This window comes from Chiroxiphia lanceolata, chromosome 3 (genome assembly GCF_009829145.1).
Source record: "Chiroxiphia lanceolata isolate bChiLan1 chromosome 3, bChiLan1.pri, whole genome shotgun sequence".
Lineage (NCBI taxonomy): Eukaryota > Metazoa > Chordata > Aves > Passeriformes > Pipridae > Chiroxiphia > Chiroxiphia lanceolata.
The window spans coordinates 8,487,078-8,510,832 of record NC_045639.1 but is presented as its reverse complement, the minus strand read 5'-3'; the positions used below and the strand labels follow the sequence as shown (position 1 = coordinate 8,510,832).

Sequence of the window (23,755 nt, the reverse complement as noted above, 5' to 3'; positions counted from 1 at the left end):
TTCAGTCAAGGCAGGTCTTTGTCACTTTTGAGTATCTTTCTCGAGGAAAAAACAACCATGTACTTTGAGAGAAAAGCTCTATGGTGGTTCTGTACATTCTCCACTTTAGTATTGATGTCAACAGTCCAGGTAAGGAAAAACACATGGTGGTAGATCCCCTGTAAGTCAGGCTTTTATGGGGAAAGCTGTTGGTGACAGTGGACAACAGGGACATGTACTTTCTGTAACCAAGGTGTTATCCAGACCTCAAAATAGCATCTCAGCGTCTGCAAATAAAAGGAGAATTGGTGAGAAAGTTCAGGTGTCTGCGGGTTGGTCTCAGCATTGCGGGCCATGATGGGGCAGGAGAGAAGAGCATCTTTTTGTCTGCCCACTTTATCCTAGGAAGAGTACTGTTTGCTAAGTAATCATGTCTAGCAGGAAAGCCTGTGTAAGGATTTCCCCCACCTAGAAAACCTCTAGCACCTACTGTATTTCTGCACACGTTCACCCAGGGATATGGGCTAGGTGGATGTGTCCAGCTCAACTCCTTGCAGACAAGAGCTGGCCCTGGATGCTTGAGAGATGATAATCCTACCTCACCCTGGCTGGCTCTACAGAGAAGAGGCTTGTACATCTACAGGGACTTGGCAGAGCCGATCTGAAGGTGATTATACAGCTAGAGATGGCCAAGAATCACCTCCAGTTACTCCAGCAGTTATTGAATACCCCAAAGGAATTGGACACACCTGTTGCAGGTTTTTTTTCCTCTGGAAGTGACAGCTGTCCAGGCTGGAGTGCTCCCTCTTCTCACACACAGTGCGTTTGATTTCCACATGGAGCATGTATTTCAGCCCTCTGACAATCTAGAGAAAGTAGTTTCCTCCTTTAAAGTAAGAGCAGGGGAAAAAGATGCCAAAATTTTGGCTAGGAATCAAGTGCTACATCTGAAAATTGTGTGTTACCTACACAGAGCCCTCATGTGTAGCAGGGTGATAGAGGGACAGCTTTAGGCATTCATAGCAGTCCTGAGGAGGATCAGGGCTGCCATGTCTTGGGTGTGCCATAGGAGGGTCAATTAGAAAATGGGTTGAAGGACCACCAGAAGTGTGCTCTTCTTACCTGTACCATGGCTTTGTTTATTCGTGAATCCTTAAACAGAAAGAGGTCGTTGGAACTGTTGTTGTATCTATAAACCCCAAAGCGAGCTGCCTTGCGAACACCAGGGCTGTTGATGTTCGCTGGGATAGGGGAGCCAGGTTTCATGGTTGAATAAGGTGGTGGTACATGTATATCTGAAACAACATGAAACATGACTGTAAAATACATCAGCTGCCTGAAAGGGTGGGACCTTTAGCCCTCTTAATGTTCTTACCTGTCCAATGCATTTTGTGCTTCAGAAGGACTCTGCACACATCCATTAAAAGTAATTTTCCTTTTTATGGTGAAAGGAATGGTGAAAGAATCCGGTGGAATGAAGTGACATAAAGAGCTGCTGCCACAAGTGATAGCAGAGCTCAAACTGACTTAGAAGAAGCCAGAGTATCACTAATATTATTTAAAAGGTCTCTGGTACAACTCCCAGTTTATAGAAGGACTGACTTTGAATCTACTTATAAAGATAGATCAGGTTGTTCTGAGTACAATATAGTTTTGATAACATGTCAAACACTAGCTAGAGAGCCCTGCTGCTCTTAGTTTGCATATCTTGCAGATATAAGTTCTTTCTCACCCACACCACCCTTAAGCCTTTGATGGCATCTTGAGGTTTTTATGTTAGAAGCATTTAGATAGTGATCAAGGTGAGGGGAAGATGCCCTCATTATATATACTGACAAAAGACAGGGTGTCCTTCTTCTCCAGCTGGGCAGGGAAGGGCCTGGGGCAGAACTTGGACTAGTTCCTCACTGTAAAATGAGCTGCTTTGAGAATTGAAATGCTGTTGCCCTGACCCAAATGTCAGGGACCATCTTCTGTCAATGTCAAGATCCCACATGGAATACTTCATCAAGCTCTGGGGCCTCCAGCGTAAGGACATAGACATGTTGGAGCAAGTCCAGAAGAGGGCCATGAAGATGATTAGAGGATGGAGCACCTTTCCTATGAGGAAAAGCTGAGAGAATTGGGATTGTTCAGCTTGGAGAAGAGAAGGTTCTTAGGTGACCTTATTGCAGCCTTTTAGTACCTGAAGGGAGCCTACAAGAGACATGGAGAAGGACTTCTGACAATGGCATGTAGTGACAGGAGAAGGGGTAATGGCTTTAAACTGGCAGAGGGCAGGTTTAGATTAGATATTAGGAAGAAATTCTTCACTGAAAGGGTGATAAGACATTGGAACATGTTGCCCAGAGAAGTTGTGGATGCCCCATCGCTGGAAGTGTTCAAGGCTAGGCTGGATGGGACTTTGAGCAACCTGGTCTAGTGGATGGTGTTCCTGCCCATGACAGGGTGTTTGGAATAGATTATCTTTAAGGTCCCTTCCAACCCAAACCATTCTATGATTATCAAGGTCATGAAGTGGAGAAACAAGTTGTGGAAGAAATGGAAGTTGGGGGGTGTGAAGGTTAACCCATTGCTTTTCACATTAGAGCACTTCATAGAATCATTTACTGTATATTTTTACTTGGTTGTGTAGCTATTTCCCCATGCCCTGCTTATTTTTCAATAATTGAAAAGAAGCTGGAAGCTAACAGTTGATATCATTATTTCATCCCCTTTTACATTTGGCTTCCTCTCCATTTTCCATTTTCCCACTTCTGAAATCAAAGAAGAGTAAAAAATCCTCAGCCTGCACAAGGGGCCATGCAGCCACTGCTAATGCTAAGACCTGCCAGTGCAGGAGGTGATGCTCAAGTTCATGCTGTGTTTGTGCAGGCAGTGAGCCTGTGCATACTTGTGCATGCAAATGTGCACACAGAACTTATACTGAATCTGTTGTGAAAGTCAAGTTTTTTTTATCACCTCTAGTGGTTTTTCACAAATAGATTACTCACAGCCAGTTACACAGAGCATAGAATCTAAGCCAATTTGCACTGAGAAGCCTAAGTAGAAGTCAGGGTCAACTTGGTGATCTATTTAAAAAATAGATTATTTAAAAAAACCCCAAACCAAACCAGCATTACGTCATCATCATCAGCATAGAAATTTGCAAAAATTTATCTTGTCCTAGTTACACTATCACATCCTCCTCCACAGGTGTTAATTGCTGCACCTACTTGCAACACTCTTCAAGGATTTACATCTTGACCTGAAAAGACTCAGTTCTACATCCCTCCTCAACCCAAGGATGTCCAAATTCATATCTCTTCCTGGCTGATACCACAGCTACCTTAATGACTTCCATGTTTTCTTGCAGATGGGAGCTGAGAGACCATGTGCTTGAAAGGAGCAGATGTTCTCCACGTGGCTTTGTGTTTGGTGTGGAGGTGATGAACTTTCCTATCCCATGTCTCTGATCTTTGTTGGGACTGGGTGTGCAGCCATTGCTGGGCAATCTGGTGGTGTTTTTTCACCTAATAGTCCAGAATCCACCTGTGAGTCCCAAGATTATTCTGTATGGGATGGTATTTTCCCACTGTAGCAAGGATGGGATTCAAGAGTCACAGAAGCTCATGACCATGGAGCCTTGGACTGAAGGTATTTCTTAGGCAAGCAGATCTTACCCAGTTGTCAAAGGGGGTTAAGGCACTAGGATCCACAGGTGATTTAAGAGGGTCATGCAGGACCTGCCTGAAGTCAGAAAGGAAGTTTGAGGTAGAGCCAGGCTTTGGTTTGCCCATAAGGCCAGCTGTCCTTTCCCTCAGAAATGCCATGCTTTTTCTTGTGCTATCAATACCAACTCAACAGCTTATGGGAATCAGTTTTATCCTGAGCTCACCTAGCAACTGAAATAGTCTGCCAAGCTAAAAGCAGGTCACTGCCCTGGGTTATTCTTGCTGCTCACCAGGACCTTGCTTGAATCTATGCTTTCACACCTTTTGGAAGGTCAGGTGTGGCAGTGATGGGGGTGTTAACATCAGATACTCTTCTTTGTAGAAGAAATCACAGGCTTTTTCAGTCTTAACACAAGGTCCTTTTGTGGCTTTTAAGAGCCCTCAACACCTCTTGAGTCATGGTGATGTCTTTTACAGGCATGGGGTGTGAGGGTGAGTGAGACTGGCTGAAATTACACTTTATGGGAAGAAAACTATCACATGTGTCACTCAAACCAAAAGTCAGAGTCCAAAGTGACCTTGGTCCTGACTCCAGTGCCTGGTAGATTGATCAGTGTCACATGTGGCTACATGTCTGAAATGCATCACCTGGAGACCTTTACCCTCCTATTTTCCTTTGATGACTCAGATTCCTTAAGGTTAGGATTCAGTTTTCTTTATGTGCTTTGCTTCTCATTCAGGATGGTCACTGCATGGCACACACACTGGACTGAAATCACTTTTATTGTTTGAAATAGTTTGCAGTACTATATTTCCAAAACTCAGAAACTCTCTGGTGTGAAGCACCTGTATTCTCTGCAACCTTTTCTGTCTGTTTCTTCCCTAGCTTGGTCCTTGAGTGCCATTACCTTAAAAAGTTGAATTTGTGTAAAGTGATGGCCCAGCTCCAGGCACAAGGCAGAATGGCTCAGAGGGTCAGATAGCAGTGCAGGGCTCTAGGCATACCAGCATTGCTGAAACAATTGTAATCCAGTCCTGGGCAGGAGCAGAGGCACTGCATGACCTGCCCAGGCACCTACAATACTTAGAGGCCCAGAGGATGTGATCTCATGACTTGGGCAGAAAACTCTTGTGGGTCTACCAGGAGATGCTTAGGGCCAGAGCATACATATTTCAGACCCCATCATTGCTTCTGGATTTGTAAATGTGAAGAGAAAGAGAGAGAAGCCAGCCTTCTTCCTGCTCCTCCTCTTGGATGATGGTAGGGTTAGATTCTTTTCTTGCTCAAACTTAACAAGCAAATGAGGACGACTGTTCTTGCAGAGATGAGCTGAATGTTGTATTAAGAGGACCTCTTTTGTGCTTTCTTCCTTAAGTAATACTTTCGGGACCTCATTTCTGCAGTATGAGAGAGCAGTCCTGTAGATGCTCCCTCCCGGCCAGCAGTGAAACAAATAGGCAGATTGAAACAGGTTGATTTTTTTTTTTCTATAAGGTTCTTTCAAAACCTCTTCCTCTGTTACTAGAAGCAAGGCTAGGCCTTATCTTTACACTTAAGATGCAGCAGAGTTCCTGCATGCCTCTGCAACACCTAAGAGAAACCACAGCAGAAACAAAAATCTACTGGCTAACCAAATACCATCCTCGAGTGCATCAGTATTTTCAGTATATGGGAGGCAAAGTGAAACTGAAGTAGAGCTAAAACCTTCAGAGAAAAACACTCCTGCCTGCAGCTCCCATTCTAAAGATTTAAGGGCAGCTGCAATTAAGAGTTTCCTTGCTCAGCAAAGAAAGAAACCATACAGAATAATGCTTCATTAAAGTCAGCTAATCGGCACTCAAGTGCCCATCTGTACTTAGCAATCAAGTTGTTACCCACAATCTTTAGATTTAGTATTTAAGGTCACACAGAGTTAAAACCGTTGACTTTAAAATCCCTAAATGATATCCATGGATACAAGCAAAGTCTTCTAAGCAGTTGGATTTTCAGCTGCAGTCTCAACCCTGCAGTGCTGAGCCAGCATGGGCAGCAGTTGGAGAAGGGCTGTTACTGACCACTGCATTAGGTAGCAGCACTCACAGAACCTAAAACACAAGGAAAAAAGCAATTATTTTTCACTCTTACCACCTGAAGTCCCGTTGAAGCTCCAGAGTGTTAAGCAGCAAAGTACAATACAACTGCAGATGAAGTTCGCTGCCATCTCCACCACTTCATAGGAGCCTGGCAGACAGGGGAGTGACTGTCCTACTTCCTGCTGGAGAAGATACGCCTCTATGAGTGCTCTTATTGGCTGTGGGGGAAAGAAAAAAAATCACCCTAAAACCCCCTGAGTCATCACAGCTCTGACGTAGATCATCTGCCTCCTGCTGATGACCACATACATCGAAGCCCAGCCACAAAGCTCTGGCTTGGTGATAGCAGCACCAGCCTTGCATTAGACAGGGACTTTTGCTTTGTGATCCTCAGGGGTTTTGCAGAAGCATAGGCAGATATGTGTGACCTAATACTGGGAAATGGTGAGGGGGTGAGGAGTGTAAGAGTCATGTGCTTTGAGGGGGAAACTTAATCCCTAAGAAATGGGCAATGAGCCCTGTGGATGTAGGTCTTGGCTTGTATATGTGCATCTGCATGTGGAGAAGCCTGACAGAGATGATGAGTCCAGTGTCTTACTTCTCCTGATGTGGAGATGTGGGATTTGGGTGAAAGACACACAACAGTTTTAGGGCTATCTACCCAAGGGGACTGAGTGGAGCAAAGCTGGCAGGAAGAAGATTTTAGTTTTGATGGTAGAGGAGAACATCGTACCCTACATTTACAGAAGGCGTTATGACAATAGGAAGGGGCTGTGTTAGTTTCAGAGACGAGGAGGTTTTCTCTAGGTGCTCTCCAGAAACCAAGGGAAACATGAGGAGAGGGGTATTTTGTCTCTCTGCCTTGCAGAGCTTTTGAGTTCTAGGGTTGGATTCCCCAGTGTCAGTATTTGGTTTCCAGAGAGGTGCTCTCTAGGCAGTGTTGGCCCATGCTGAGAAGCTTGAAAAACTGGGGAAAAGGCTTAGCTGCCAGATTTGTGGCACCTGTTATTTCCACCTGAAATAACCAGCTGACAGATTCAGGAGACCAGGAGATGAACTATTGTCTCACTGAAGGGCTTAGAGGGGTGGACCTCAGTCTGTGTGTGTGCATTTGCTTCAGGTGATACTTAAAAGCAGCAGAAACAAAGTCCAATCTTGTTTGCTTGAGATACATCTCTTGTCTAATTCTCTAGGACTTCTCTAAGATTATTTGAGAATACCGGAATGCTGTGAGTAATGTTTCTATTCCTCCTATCACAGGTGAACAGAAAGGTGATGGTTGCCTCTCACTTGCCCCGACAATGAATCCTGCTCTTTTTTGACCAAAGGCTGCCTCAAGTAAGGTCCTAATGCAGGGCAATGTGCATGGTGTATAAGAGGCTTGAGGAAAATAATCTTAGAATTTCCTTGTAGGAAGAGATTAGTAAACACTCTGTTGAAATGTCCCACCAGGAAAGAAAGGGGAAAGCATGGTGTGTCATATTTATCATCAGCCCTTCTTGCACAGTCTGCTGAATCAGACTCCAAACCCTGCGGAAAACATTGAGATAGAATGAGAAGGACAATACTGAGAGGGTTTTGCCTCCTCCTCCTCCTTTTTTTTTTTTTTTTTTTTTTTTAAGAGCTGACATAGTAGCCTGTCCCATGACTGCGACACAGGTAGAGACTCAATCAAGTATTTTCAGGCCTCCCTTTCTCCTGAAGAACTGTGCTCTACAGTTTCTACCTCACTGAGAGACTCTGGAAGAGTGTCTTCTTAAGCCTATTGTGGGGTCCTCTAACATGCAAGAAAGACGTGGTTGGGACCCTTGTCACCAGATCCCTACCATGTGATGCACCAGAAAGGGGTTCAGGTCCTGCAGGACCTCCATTGCATCTCCTTTTGCTTCCTGGTGTGCTCACAGTGGCCTTTTGATTTGAGTTGAAAGGGGCCTACTGTGAGTGATTTGGGGGGATCTTTCTGGAGTGCAGATTCCTTCCTCACTTTAAACAAGCGCCTGGGGCACCACGAGCAGCCCTTTGACAGTGTTTGGTGTGAGTGGGGATGGTGACTAGCAGAGGTAATGCGTGCGCTGACGTGCACGGAGCTGTGGTGCTGTGTAGCTGTGGAATTGCAAAGCCACCTTAATTCGGTGATGGCACTAGAGGGCACCAGGCGGTAATTCCCGGTGCTGGAGCCCAGCCTCCCTCTTCGGAGGACATTCTCCCCGCCTTCTTCCCTCTCCCCTTCTTTCCATAAAATCGATCATTTATAGCTCCTCCACATCATGTTTTGTATTTTTCTATTGCCCCTTTTATGATTTTGTTGAGGAAATTTCTCCAGTTCTTTTCTCCTAGGAAGTAACAGAGTGCTCACTAACGAGTAGTAGTATTAATAGTGCTGGGTACTATTATGTAAAAAGCACGAAGAACACAACATCAAAAATCCCACCAAAAAACTCCCCCCAGTAACAGACAAACTACAGCAAACTCCTCTATATGGATATACTTGCTTTTTTCCTTGTGAATTTTTGTGCTGTGGAAAAATTTGTGACTGGAGACTGGGACTATTGTCCCTTTGTGATGTCTCATTCCAAACAGGTGTCATTTCCTAAGATACTGCTCTGTGCCCCAAATCCATCTGCAGGAGGAATGAAGGAGCATGATGTCTTGTCTGACATCGAACCTCAGAAAATGAGTCAGACACTCTTATCATTGAAGGTCCTTCAAGGTCACTGATAGGAATTTCATCCACTTTCCCTGGAACGCATGTGTAGTTCACTTCCTGCGCTCCAGAACAGGGCATGTGGGGCACTCTGCAGAGTAGTTTCCACTCGCTAAATTTCCCATTATGTGACTGTTTCCTGTGTGAGCAGACATCCTGAACAGGGAGAGGATGAGAGTAAGTGGGCAAGGAAAGACTCACTGATTATCCCAGGGTAAACAGAGCATTTGCTTTAATCAAATAGCTAGTCTTGAGCCAGTCTAAATCAAACTTGTGATCTTTCTGCATCGAGCTGGATTATATAGGCCTTAAAAGTCTTGCACACACATGAGAACCCTCGTGTTTGTTTTTTTGTGTGAGTAGGAGATGTTTGTTTTAAGTTTATACCAAGCCTGCTCTCTTTTCTGCAAGGGAATTTGCAGGGTCATTACCTTCTTTCTCTCACTGTTGGTGTGAGTTACTAGAGGCTTTGGAAACAGTGGGTAACTGTGAGGACTTTTTCGATTAAAATAAAAAAACCCCCACCATACTTCTATTATCCATAAACCAAGGATATAATTATATTCTCCTTTTTATTGAAGAAGCAAAATCCACAGTACTGATATTTGATTTTCATGACATTTGGTGCATGACGGGGACTTCTTCATCACTTTTTCCTTCAGTTATTCAGGGCCAGACCTTTTTCCACCCAGCACAACCCAGCAGTTGCTACCACGGCTTCCTGGAATAATGCCAGCTGGATCTGCAAGGGATCCTGTTGGAATTATACTCCTGTAAATGCAAACCACAATATTTAATTTTCAGTTTTTAAGCCCTAAACTTGAAAGAAATGGATATGACATCTTCCACACTCAAGACCTGCACTTTGCAGATGCCGAAATACATTGAGATGCAGAGGAAAGACAATTCAAGAAATAAGGACTAGGATAAACAACTGAGGTGAGGACTCAGCTGCTCCTACAGCAGGAACACCTCACTAGCCCACCTTTTGTAAGTGGAAAACCATACTGTTCATATAGCAGCAGCTTTACAATACAGGGTAACCTGGACAAGCCACAGAATGCTTGAAACCCTTCTGAGCAGATATGTGGCTGAACAAGTTTGATGAGGTGTATGGGAAGAGGAAAATGGTACAGAGCACATGTCCCTATGTAGCATTAAGTCAGCAGTGTGAATATGTGTCTGTGTACTCACTAACAGTAGGATGAATAGGAGAAATTGTTGAGTTGACCTCAAAGCAGAGAATTTGTCTCATACTCCCTTGCCTTTTCTGCCAGGTGTTCTGTAGCTCACCAGCACCCCACCTGTGCCTCCACTGCAGAAGTAACTGATTTTTCAAAGGGATCAAGGCTCATGCAGTTACATCTGTTTTTTAATACCAGCAATAACTTTTGAATTTCCATTAAATATGAAAGAGTCTGGAAGACTTGAAGATAATCTGGTTACCATACATTTCTTGAGAAGAGAAGAGAGGAGAGAAGTGAAGAAGAAATTACTGGCTGGGCTGAGGAGTACAACTGTGACATCATTCAGTTTATCTGCCAGCAGCACTGTCAGCTGCTGTGCAGATATTGCCTATAGATTGCACTGTGGGTTATTTATAGGATGGGTCATATGTTAAGACCCCTCCATGTTTTACCTTGAGGCTATTCTAGTAATTTTGACATTAACAAACCTCCCGTCCTCTCCAGCTGAAGAGCACAGAAGCATTAGTTCTGTTAGCTGGCTGAGGTCCTGTTTGGAGACTGACCTAGTTAAATATGTCTTATAACTTTGGAAACTGCCTGGGCAGAGCCACAGGCTTAGGCAGACAGTTAATCACAGAATGTTCTGACTTGGAAGGGACCCACAAGGATCACTGCGTCCAGCTCTTAAGTGAATGGCCCATACGGGGATCAAATCCACAACCTCGGTGTTATTAGCACCATGCTCTAACCAGCTGAGCTAATCTCGGGGTCAATGCTGCTAAATGCTTGAGTTTCAGCAGTGCTGGAGGTTCCTGCGGTGGACTAGAATCAGTTGTGCAAGAAGTCTGTGGAAAACATTCATCAAATGAACTTGTGAACTCTGTTAGACACCAGCTACCACAGTGATCAACTAAGAGTAGTTAGCAAGTCTCTATCTAGTTCATGGATGAGAACGCTTACAGCTGCTGATTACAGATGCTTTCCCTCCCTTAGAGTCACCCTGAAGGAATCAAGCCACTGTTTCTTTGGAAAGAGGGAAGAGGTTGTCTCAGAGGTGGGAAGTTTTGTGATTTGAGCTCAACAGGGGAAGTTGCAGAGGGTTAGAGCTGCTAAACAGCCATTTAGATGGCCAAGCTAGGGGTTGCAGTGAAAGACTGTCTCAAGTTGGCAGCTATCAAGAATTGCTTTTCAGATGAACACTGTGTTTTCTGTATTCAGGATCAGTCCTAACACAAGCCATGAGGAAGCACGTGCACAACACAGTGCGATATATTGGCGCTGCAATGTAGGCCTATGTCTGCAATGCAGCACATGCTGCAGGTCTCCCAGTATGAAGGAGGATAAAGATAAATCTCTGCTCTCCAACTGTGTTTGAAAATCCCATTCACAACTTGATGGAGCTTCTCTGTCTGGCAGGTACCCAGCTACTCAGCACTGATGAGACTTGGATTTAACAGCCCCAGTCTGTGTTCTCCCACAGAGAGCAGAAAATTGTGTCCTTAATAAAATTTAAACCAAACAGACCTGGGTGCTTTACATTGATACACTAGGCAGTGTTAGCTTTGCAATGCCCCTTTCCCGTGTGAAGTACATGTGGAGCCTAGGGTGAGGGCAGCAAAGTCCCTCTCCCTTCCCAGCCACTAGGCTTCTCCCTGCAGTTTGGGCAGAGACTTGAAGAGCCACACAAATATTATCTGCTGAAATCCATTGCTTAAAATGTGGCTAAGCCAGTTCTATGCAGACAAAAGTGAGGAATCAATCAAGGCTTAATGATTTTTCCCAGAACACAACAAGGCCTGTTTAACAGCAGTCTTTGCTATTCCACCCCCCCGAAAGGTAGTGCATGTATTCACTACATTTTCCTGCATTCAGCTTCTTTTCCCTTTGACATCAGATAGCTTAATAGAGAAAGTATTACAACAGAATTGTAGTAGAGAGAAATCTGTCATGAGAGAAAAAGAAAAAGTTTGCACTCATTATATTTGGAGACTTTAGTGTGTGTGTGAATCAACAGTAACATCTTTCCCTGGGAGGGAGCATTTGGGGCTGGTCATACAGCCTGTGCCATCCACTGCCTGTAGAAGTGGCAGTAAGCTAAAGCTTCAAGGCCCTTTCTGGAGGCAACAGGGAGTTCTCAAAAACAGCTCCACCTGAGAGGACAGTTATGAGCAGCACCTGCTTTGTTAGTGCCTATGAAGCAAACCAGGTAGTTAACAAGGATGGAAGAGCTGTGCTTAAGTTTTGTAAAAGAATCCAGAAATGACACTAGCCTCCATACTAGGTGCCATGCGAGCTAAATGGGGAAAAATGTGATGCCTGGTTACCCTGTCCTAATAGGATTTCTTCACTTTTCTTGGCAGAAGCAAGTGCTGCTCACTGTTATAGACTGTCAGAATAAATTTAGTCATGCTGGAGACACTGGTTGGGAATCTTCTGTGGAAAATAGGGTTTTTTTGCAATGTCAAAATATATTGCTGTGAAATGAGCTCTCTCAAACATATTAGATTTATTTTTTTCTGTTTTCCACCAGAAATATACAATCAGAGCAAGTCAGAGTGCTTTGAATTGTGCTGCCATTAAACAGGGCTGCTGTAGTGCCTCAAGGGAGTATGATAAGATGTGCTCTGTGCAGGATGGGGGAAGGGGTCAAGCTCTGTGTTATCTTTGATCTCCCTCTGGGGCTATATTGATTTTCCAGCACATGGTAGTACACCTCATTTTGCAATGTGTGCCCTGGGTGTAGCCAAGCTCCATCACATCCCCCCTAGGTCCATGACCAGAGTCCTTGCTCTGGCTCAAAGATGTTTCTTCTGTATAAGACCAATGGAGTGGGAAGCTGTGTGTCACTGGTGTTGCCCTGTGATCCTCATTGGTTTTGCTGGCTGTGCCTGAGGGTGAAAGCTAAGTGAGTCATCTCTGGCAATGGGAGCAGAGATGCAGGAGGGGAGCAGACCTTCTTGACGCTGACCCTGTAGTGATCAGGTTTTCCCATTATTTTCTCTTACTTCAGGCTGCTGCTTTTTCTGAGACAGTGGGATGTCAGGCTTAGAGAGTTTCGGCAGAGACCAGTGAGCAGCTTTCTCTGTCAGAAACAGCTTTCCCCAACAGAAAATAGCTATAGTTACTTTGTCCACAAGCTGCCTGAGACAAAATAAGATTGAGACCCTGCAGATTTCCTCTGTGAGATGGAAAGAGCTGGAGAACTTAGTATGAAGACTGAGGTGTGAGAAAAATCCCCATGACACTCTGGGAGGTTGCTCTTTTCCTCCTCGCTAGGCAGCCCAACATCATCACCCAAGCATAAGGAGACAGAGAAAATGGGAACAACAGGCATGGGACACCCACCAATGAGCAGTTTCTCTTGGTATTATGCCAGTGGTTTGGTCCCCATCTCTTTCTCATTACATATGTGCCAGCAGTGCTCAGCTGACAGAGAGGATGGGTGGGAAGCAAGTGGACTTACAATGCCCGGGGTGAGGCCAGGGTAATGTCATGGCTGTGGCTGCTGGCACTGAAGATAAGTGGTAAGGAGAGCATCAGCCAGATTTGAGGCATTGAACCAGTATCATCTCATGATTCAATCAGTAGAGACTTTGATGAAGGCCCCTAAGCTGAGGCTCCTAAGAGGAGAAAGGAGTTATCCTCCATAAATACACTGTGAAGGTAGGAATAGCAGATGTGAAAAGGGATCTGCCACTTGCAGGACAGAATGGTGCAGCTACCAATTAGTCCAGCAACTCCTTGGAGGAAAAAGAAAAATCCTCAAACTTGGAGATTTACAGAGTAGATGTACAAGTATTTAAAAGTAGCTTTGTCCTGTGGAAATACAGATGTCTTTAGCATAGGAACCCTCATCGTCAACTAACTCAGACAGAAGCTCTAAAGGGCTGCTTGGTTGTAGGAAGACATTATTCAGAGCCAAAGAACCAAGACATTTGCATGAAAACTCAGGGCAGCAGATGTGTCACTGAAGAGCTGGGAACACCTGTCTTTTCTTTCTTATGGGAACATATTTTTCTATGTAAAACAACAGGGTAAAAAGTAAAAGGTGGAGAAGAGCTGAGCTCAGTGTCTGTAAGCTACACTTCTGCTCTGAATAGGGCTGAGGGTCCAGGACCCTGTGTGTCCTGTGCACTGTGGACAGGGGTTCCTCTTGCAGTTGATGAAAGATGACAGGTGTTAACCTTGGAGCAGACAGAGCTTGGCACAGAAGGCTAGACTTTTTTGGGATTCATGGAGAAGCAAAAGAGTTAATATTCTTCTACTGGCCTCCCAGGTGTGGAATGGGAACTGCGTCTTTCAGAGAAGCACTCTGTGCCCAGCTGAACGTGAACCTTCTGTTGACATAAATGTAGTTTCCATCCTAGAGCTTACTTTGTATCTAATTAGTGTCAAGTGGTAAATCATCTCCAGTAGCTTGATGTGTATGCCCAACCTCAGCTCTGGGACCACAGTGCTAAACTCTGCAGCCAGAGTCAGTACAGAGGAGGGTTTTCTCTTGATTTACAGGGCCTATGACCCATAAGTCAGCACCTGTTTAATTCTATTTTGTTTCTGTCTTCTGTAGATCAGTTTAAATGGGAGAAGCAACCATGTACTGAAAGTGAGTTCATGAAAGGCTCTTGGCCTGTGTATGTGTGAACAGGATAGCTTTTTGCTTTGATTTGGATTTGTTCATGTTGTTATGCATAAACAGCAGCTATTAATGAGGAGCCAGCTGTAAAACTACTGGGATGCCTTGTGTGCCAGTCCTGTCACACACAAAATTTGTCCAAAGTCTCTGTTATTTGAAGTTGCAGACGGTATGGACACATCAACAACTGCTAGTTGCTCGGATATCAGATTAGGCTTGAAAACCTTCTCTCCAGGCCATACATAAATGTTTGTGTGACAGTGTGTCAGAGATATCTCTTGGGCTGGAGACGTGTGCTGGGGGATGGCAGTAAACCCTATCTCTGACTCAGTTCACCTAGAAGGAGTGAAGCCAATCCTTCTCCATTTGGGTTGGGAAGACTGACAATGAGCCTGCTATCTTGAATCAGGAAAGGCAGTGCTGCAGGTTACTGTCACCTGCAAAGGCCAGGGAAGGAAAAAAGGGACCTAGAGAAATATAGAGACTGGATGAACACTGGTTCCAGCTAGGAAGAATTATAAACCTGATGGGTGTGGGCTTTCCCTGGAAATGGGGAACTGACTGGGCACTGCGGCCAGCCTGACTCTGGAATCAGGTAAGCCATGCCCTAATAAAAAGCAAGTGCTCTCCATGTGGTCTAACTATTGAAAAAAAAACCCAGGAGGAAAGGTCATTCTCCACGTTCTGCTGGGAAACCAAACCAGGACCAGCTATGTTGGAAAGAATGCCTGCACCATGGCTCTGAGCAAACAAGATGAATATTTCCTTTGACCGTCTCCTGGCTGGTCTTTATCCCCTAAGAAAGTTAGAGTCAGGGGCTCTCTCCAGTTCCCCTTCTTTTCAAGCAGTCTAATCCTTCAGTGAGCAGGGGTGTGAGCTGTTTCACTGCAGCAGAAGCAGGGATGGCTTTGCATACAGTCAGTTTTGCATACAGAGGATCAGATTGCACAAAGCCCTGCTACAAAATACCCTCAAGAAAATCTGTATAAAGCTGGGAGTTGGAATGGGGGAGGATGCTGATTTAGAGAAGAAATCAGAGGTTTGTTTCCAGTACACACTAGATGTCACTGCTGGAGGAAGAATTGGAGCATACCTTGAAGCCTTCTGAGTTTAGTGTTCTAAAGAGGAGGCCACCTCTCCTAAAAATGCCTTGCTGGATTGCTAAAGAGTAGTGAAGGAAGAGTTACAGAAATGCTGTGTCCAGTAAGTGTTTATGTTTGGCACTTGTGCAGTAAAGGTTTGAAAGCTTTGGTGCACAAGCTTTCTGTGGAAGGGGGAGCAATGGAGCTGTGTGATTCCTATCTCAGTAGGATTTGAGCCTTTGTTCACACTGTGACTTGGACACCTGCAACTTCATCCCTTACCCTTTCAAGGGGTTTGGCAGTTGTGCTTAAGGCCAAATGTGATCTGATGCTGCTGTAACCTGAGATTAAACTGGAAAACAAAGATGTGAGAAAGAAAAGAGGGAAGCTTCTTTGTCATCTCCTCTCCTTGGCTGTGGATGTGAATAAAGTCCAGTCCTTGCCTACAGCCTGAGCTGTGCTGTAGGTATGCCTGGCTCTGTACCCTGCTGACCTTTGTGTTGCTTTGTTGATGTGGCTTCCCAGTTTGACCATCAGCCTGCCTCTTCAGCATAGAGCTGTCTGGGGATCACTAGACTGAAAGCATTACCTTGGGTAATGTCACTGGACATGTCTCTGTGTTCAGGCGCTGTGGTACTGCACCCTGGTTGGTGAGGATAGTGCCCTGTCTTGCTATGACCCTGGCGTCCCAGCTCTCTTTCTTTCAAGGAACAGCCCCTGGCACAGTCTGTAGCCACCATGAGAGCCCATACAAGTGAGTCTCTAATAACACTTTTCATCCTCCTGACCCTACAGGATGTGGTCAACAGATCTTTCTGACTTTGGCAAGTGAAGAAGGTTGAATGTGGATGGAGTAGGTGCAGATAAGCCCACAGGGAAGGAAATCTGGAGCCTGCTGTACTACTTGCATGTTGAATCAAGGAGGCATGCTGATCCTTGTCTGTAAGAACATCCTTATCATGCTGCTGCAGACCCTGGCCTCAAACCCCACTTCAACACAGTATGATGGGGAGTACTGGGAACAGAATGTCAAGCCATTGAGTCCAAGAACAAATAGAAATGTCTTGAGGCACTTTTGGGGAGAGCAGGTTAAGCTGGTATTTCGGTAGCTTAAACTAAATATAGACTTTTCATTTGGTACATGAAGTTGTCCTACCTTTCTAGTTCTAGAGCTCCTCAGTCCTTGAAGAATGTTTTTCTTCAAGGCTCTGGTTTCATTCAGGACATCAGAACAAAGGCCACCAGCACAGGACCTTAGTTACAATGGGGTCAGAGGAGGATGGATGCTGCCCCCAAATGCACTCTTCACCTACTGCCTGTCAGAAGGCAAGGTTACGGTTCTCCCCTGGGGATTGGAGGGAGAGTACTGGACTACACAAGTGCCTACTGCATCCACATGGCAATATAGGCTGCCCTCATGGAAACCACAGTTCTCACTTGCTTTCTATATCAGTTAAATAGACTTCTGTTCGCAACACATGTAAGTCTCCCTCTTAAAGAAATGAAACCAAGCAAAAAAAATCCCACAAAAGCCCAGAATCTCCACAAGAATTTTCTGGGCATCCTACCATGTTCCCATTGCGACAGTGATGTTCCCTTAAAGATGATTCCTATACAACTCACAATAATCACATAAGAATAGGGGCTTTTAGAGAAATAACAGGCTGATTACAAAGCATGTTTTTGTGGTTAATTTGTATTCCATGTGGCATTTTTTCCCCCAGTCTTTGCCAAATGGGAGCTAGATATTTTCCTGGAACTACAGGAGAACTACAGGAGCAGGGTCAGGGCTGGGACCCTGCTGTATTGTGGTGCCTAAATAAGACTGCAAGACTATTTACTATGTCAGAAAGAAGTCTGATGAAATGACTGCCCAGGGAGAGAAAGTACTAGAGGGCTTCTTAATAGGACAGGATGTTCCAGTGACTGATATAAAGCCCTGAGGTCACTTGATGTTTTTTAAAAGGATCTCAGGTACTTTGATACTCTGAGGCAGCATGGGGGGAGAACAAAACAAAGTTCTCAGGAGGTTGAATAACTGACTCTTACTTGAAAACTTTTGACTATCAAGATAGCATAAGGTACTTGGCAAATTTTAAATCAACATCCACTTAAAATAAGGCACTTCACAAAGCGTTGATTTAGCAAACTCTAGCCCATCCAACTTGAAGTTACCCAGATTTCTAGAAGAGGAAGTTAGGAGAAGAAGGAGAAAGAGTGAGAGAAAAGAAAGGGACAGACAAAGTCACTACATGAATCCAGTGTCATCTCAGCTGCTATAAGAGCCAAGATGGTGGCCTGTGACCACGTGTACTCATGCTATGGCTTTTATCTGCTCTGGTCTCCTGGAGCCCTTCCAGGCATTTCAGAAATCAACCAAACAAGCACACCAGGCATCCCTAGAGCTACATCTCTGGGTGAGCTGGGTGGGGGCAAGAGGCTGTCAGCAGACATAAGATAATCTGTGCAAACTTTGTTTTTTGACAGTTCTTCATTTTTCAAGGATATCTTCATACTGGGAACTCTTTCAGAGTGTCTTTTGTAAGCTATTGCACTGACACTGATGACCTGGAAACTATTTTCATTTTAGAAAAAAATCTACCTCATATTTCCACAGTAGACAGATGAGGTTTTCAGAGAGAACTTGTGTGAACTGTCATTTAAAATTTCCCAGCTTTCAATTGCTCTTAAAAAAAAAATTTCTATAATATTTTAGGAATGGTGTATTAAAAGAACACAGTATTGGAAGGTGGCATTATTAATCTGGAAATGGTCTGGGATGTACTGTGTGGGAGCATACCTCTGCTTGGCTCACATTACTGGTTATTACTGGTTACAGCACAGTGTCCACAAGCAGAAATGCAGTGATAAAAGGTGCAAGAGTCCTTTTACACCAGAACAGTTGATTTTGCCTCCCAAAGTGGAAGGACATATATAACCCTGGACATACTTTTGGGCCTGATAACCTTATCCACCCTTCAAGGATGTCCCACATGAATTACACTCCACAGGCAAAGCAAAGAACTTTGACCTGCAACAAGGTTTGGTAGCCAAAGCCTGGATACATCAGTGGAAAGGGCATTGGTAGGTTTAGAATAAAACCTGTTGCCTGTAGAACATAAAGTTCAATAGAAGGCAGCTCTCTAATAGAATCTTTCCCAGCCTGGTGCTCTCTAATGCACAGTCATCTCTCAGCTATTTGCATTACACCACTTGCTGAACAACTTGCCATTGTCTGTACATGAGTTCTCTGCTTACAGGCCCTCTTCGCTTACAGCATCATATTTCAGATATTCTTTGAGCATGGCTTCCTCTTTGTTGTATCATTAAAGAAAGAGAAGTTTCTTTGCCCACCTCTTCTCCTTAAACTTCTGTATTGCTTCCTTTTATGCTGTACACATTCAGAGGGTAATAAATTCAGTCATTTTTGGTCTAAATGTAATTCCTTAGTAATTGCCATGTATTTATTTTTTATTGGTAGCAATATCTTAACCTTAAGAATGCAAGATCTGAACTCTTTGGTCAGTGTGCAAAGGCTTGCTTAGTAAAACTAAAAATGCATTTGAGAAGGTTTAAATTAGATGGTTGCAGAGAACTCTCTTTTTGTCATGGAATCATAGAATCATACATAGAATGGTTTTTGTTGGAAGGGACTTTTAAGATCATCTAGTTCCAATCCCTCTGCCATGGGCAGGGACACCTTCCACTAGACCAGATCACTCAAAGCCCATCCAGCCTGGCCTTGAACTCTTCCAGGGAAAGGGCATCCACAGCTGCTCTGGGTAATCTGTGCCAGTGTCTCATCACCTTCACAGTAAAATGTTTCTTCCTAAGTATTTCTTCTTATCATCTAATCTAAACCTACTTTCAGTTTAAAGCCATTCCCTCTGGTCACTCTATGCCCCTTTTTAAAAGTCCCTTTCCAGCTCTCTTGCAGGCCTCCTTCAATAACTGGAATGCTGCTAGAAGGTCTTTCTGAAGCCTTCACTTCTCCAGGCTTGACAACTCCAATTCTCTCAGCCTCTCTTCACAGGAGAGGTTCTCCAGCCCTCTGATCATCTTTGGCAGCAGTTTTTTGGCCTCCTTCATACTCACTTGAACAGGTCCATGCCCTTCTTATGCTGGAGGTCTGAGAACTGGATACAGTACTTCAGGTGGGGTCTCATGAGAGCACATAAAAGGAGCAGAATCACCTCCCTCGACCTTCTGGCCATGTTGGTTTTGATGCAGCCTAGGACATGATTGGTTTTTTGGGCCCAGCTCACAGTGCTGGGTAATGTCCAAACTCACCAACTAATATGCTCAGGTCTTCCTCCTCAAGGCTTCTCTTAATCCATTCGCTGCCCACCCTGTATTTGTGCTTGGAATTGCCCTGACCCAGGTGCAGGACCTTGCACTTCACCTTGTTGAACCCCATGGTGTTTGCACAGGCCCACCTTTCAAGCCTGCCTTCTGGATGGCATCCTTTCTCTCCAGCATGTTGACCATACCTCAGAGCTTGGTGTCATCATCAAATTCGCTGAGGGTGCACTCAAACCCACTTGTCCTCATTGCTGACAAAGGTGTTTAACAGTCCCAGTCCCAATACCAACCCCCGAGGAACTTCTCTGGACTGCCTCAACTTCTCAAATATTATGGATGGTGATTAAAACACTTAATCCGTCAGTTCCCTCAGTCCCACCAGGTTCCTTATATGACCTTGAACCTGACCCTCTCATAAAGAAAGAAGTTCTTCATTCTCCCAGTCCTTGACTTTTTCCTCTGTGACTTGGGTGATGTGGGTCGAGCTGTGAGGAGGTGTAGAGCATGGACAGTGGGATGGAACCCTCCTTTTTGGGAAGATTTAGAGCATCTGAATGACGCCTTGAAAAGTACCTGTGGAATGACACTGTTGAACGATATTGAAAGGCAAAGGGTATTTTTTATTTCAGCCTTGTCAATAAGCGGTGTCTTCAACAAAATTTGTGACTTTCCCATTCTCTTCCATTGTCTAGTCACTGATGGAATGGTCTCCTACTGATGTAGTTTTCTGATTCAAATTGAGCATGGCCCTGTGAACACTATTGCTGTAATTTTCCCATCCCTTTTGCAGTTTTCTTTCTCGTATTTTGATCTGTCCACATTGAGAGAACTAAACCTTCAAAACTCACTCTGACCCACATGCACATGCAGCACACAGTATCTTTTTTTTGGTAATCACACTGAGGAAACTTAAAGAGAAACACTGTGTAATTTTCATCTCCATTTTCATCTCCATTTTATAGTCAGATCATTAAAATGAGAAAAGTAAAACACCCAGAATAAAAATGACAGTCAAAAAAGAAGGTCTCTAAATATTAGCACCTTTAAAATTATTGTTTGATGAAATATCTTGTTGACTTTTGATTACAGGTGCCTTTTACAAAGTTCAACTATTAGATCTTAATCTTTTACTGCGCACTACCAGGAAGATAAAACACAGTTATTGCTAGTGTAATTTGGCTTCTATACCCTTAGTAAAAATGTCTATTCCTTGGTTGCCAAATGCTATCAAAAGGGATATGATTTTATTTACTAGTCAATAAAGTCCCTTCCCATTTTCATGCTAATAGACCTAAAAGAAGTTATTTTTACTCACTAGGACCTCTTAAAATGTCAGTGTTAAGGTACATATTTAGGCTACTGAAATTCACAGAGCTGTTTTTTTTTGCAAATCATGTCAATTCAGCCCCTACCTCTCTGCTCCCTGGTAGTGGTTTCTTCAGAGGGACAAGCAGGATCTTGCAAGTCCTATGTGCTGAACTGTCTGGGACTGTCACTTGTCCCATGACAAAGAATGGGGACAGCACTACCAGTGGGACTCTGTGTGTCTGTCCATGCACAATGTTCTATGTATAGTCTCTGCTGCAGGAAGGAATGCTTTTAGTAGGGTCCTTCCTTTTATTGCTGCCTCTGGCTGTGCCCAGGAAGCCATAAAGTATGAAATGTGAGAAATAGCCCTATGTTGCTCATAAACACTTACATCTGCTTTTCAAGAGGAGTGCTTAATCAAGGGAATGACAATATAAAATCTCTTCCAGCTGTCTTGGGTCATAAATGAGCCTTTTAGCAAGGGTAAAGTGGGGCATACAGAGAATTGCTGTGGTTTTCACTGGCTGAGAAACTGGCTGTAATGATGGTTCTTAGACAACTCCATCTCATTAGTAAGGTAGGTCTAAAAAGACACTTATTTCCTGGAACAGAATAGGGCCACAACCCCAGTGATGTTACTGATGATAAAATGATAAATCTGGACTCTTCTGGTGCTTAGTTTTAAAGCATTGCCCTGACCATCCTGACAGAAGAGAGAGCAGAAGTGCCTCCAGAGTCATGCCTTTCCTGTAGCTTGTTCTTGAAGGGTGCCTACCTTTCTCTCCCTGGAGAGAGCATAGAAGTAGAAAACAACTTCCTGACTCTAATCTTGAGCACCTCTAGCTTTCACATTGCCTTTGGAAGTCAGGCTGGTGAGATGTGAGTGACACGGAGATATTAATTTATACATTCATGGTGTAAACCATGTGCTAGGATGCATGGAGACCACATCCCAGACAAGTGTGGAAGAGGATGAATAGAAGTTGTTCAGACCAGAGATGAGCATGGAGACATAGAGAGAGGAGATGCAGACCTTCAGTTCAGCAAGCAACGGTGGGCCATTGTTCTGCACTAATTTATCTGGAAAACTCGTTGGAGGTGTTTCAGTTCATGTGGGTGCTGCTCTGTTTGGGCAGTCAGGAAGGAACACTGGTTTGCCAGAGCCTCGGACTGCATGTGGCTGGATGAACATCAGCATCAGGGAAGAAGAAACTGCTGCCATTAGCAACTAAGTGGTTTTGCATCTGTAGATGACAAACTTGCTGCTTCTGACAGCAGTGACCATGCCAACACATTGCTGGCAAGTTAAACACAGGCAGATTTAGCACTGGGGACACATGCTGTTTCACAGAGAAGGACATCTTTACGTTCCAGGAGAATGGTAGCATGCTTGCATGAGTCTGTGTGGGGCGTTACTCAGGTTTTTTTGGGACTTTCCTGCATGAGCAAACCCCAAGGTTTCATTTGGGCTGTTAGCAACTCAGATGCTATTGGAAGTGCAGAAGCAGAAGTGGATATTAACACTGTGCCTGCAGCAAGCTGTGGAAAGAGGAAATGGCCATGAATAAAAACATCAGCATCTGGCCCAAAGAGACTTCCATGTAGCCAGCAGGCTGACAAAAGTGAAGTCCAGGAGGGACAGCAGTAGTTAGTTTGACTCATTGGTTATGGCAGGCAGCTGATCTAAATTCATTTGCAGTGCAAAGCCCCGGGCAAAGGAAGAGTGAGGCCTGTGAATGTTTGCTAGAAAAATAAACAGCATCATTTAGAGTTAAGAAAGTGCATGGAGTGTGCTGAGTTTGGGGCTGTTGGCACTGAGAGCAATTTGCACCTTCTGCCTCCAGGTCCTCAAACTGCGACACGGATAGTGACAACTGCTCTAGGTCTACTCCCTGAAATGGTTCATCTTGCTGTGCAAGGAGGTCCTGATTCTGCAACGGGCTCTGGACAGGGACTGCAGCATACCTATATGAGGCAACTTATAGGATTGGGATTCTATCCTGAGCTTAATCCCAAAGCACGTATCTAGTTTGGTGATGTGCCTTTACATACTGTTTGTGCCTGAGCAGAAAACACATGGTCTTGTCAGGGAAAACGTTTTCTTGAGCCCATTCTGCAGTGACACTGAACACTTTGCACTGGCCATGGTGTTAGAGTCTGGTTTTTTCTTTAATGATTCTGTGCACAGTCCAAAGAGAAGAAGCCAAAGCATGGGTCAAAAATCTTGTTGCAGAGGAGTAGCTGTATTTCTTAGTGCTTACACTGAATCAGTCAGTCCCTGTGGCAATACAAAGAACTATCTTATAGTCTGTATTTGGGCTGATAGCTGTAATTCACAGAAAACAAATCAGCAAGGTCTTTTCCAAAAGCTGCTACGAACAAAGCCTGTTTAATAGGAAGCTCCGGGTAACTGGGACTTTCAAGGAGGAAGTTGATTTTAAATGTGCAGAGCCACTCTTGCCCAGGAGAGACCCCAGATGGTCCCAGTGCATGCAACCACCATGTACTGTCACTTCAGTAGGATAGAGAACACTAGGTATCTGGTGAATATGCCCTAAGATAAAGTCACGTGCATACCTCAAAGGGGGAGAGGCCAACTCACCTCTTCTTTTCTTAGTTACCTTTCTGTGAAATGGCAATCTTCTCCTCCAGGCTTCAGCCCAGCAGCCTATGCAAGATCAGGCTGGAAGAGATAAGATACTTCCATGCAGTCTGTCCTTTACTGGGATTTTGCTGTGTCAAAGCCTGAAGATCCAAATTCCCTCATTGCTGGCAGTTGTGCAGGGAATAGGCAGTCTCATACTTGGTGCTGCTGCAGTTCCTGCCCATTGCGA

At 44.3% G+C, this 23,755-nt stretch overlaps 1 protein-coding gene across 1 annotated transcript; it reads right to left on the bottom strand.

Moving 5' to 3' along the window:
* CST7 (cystatin F) lies at positions 1–5,907 on the bottom strand. The gene is made up of 4 exons (XM_032681610.1): positions 5,758–5,907; positions 1,102–1,274; positions 729–845; positions 1–266 (listed from the first exon to the last, which is right to left on the bottom strand). Exons 1-4 carry the CDS (start codon positions 5,831–5,833, stop codon positions 174–176), a joined length of 459 nt encoding a protein of 152 aa, XP_032537501.1. The 5' UTR covers positions 5,834–5,907; the 3' UTR covers positions 1–173.
* Between the last annotated feature and the right edge of the window lie 17,848 nt (positions 5,908–23,755).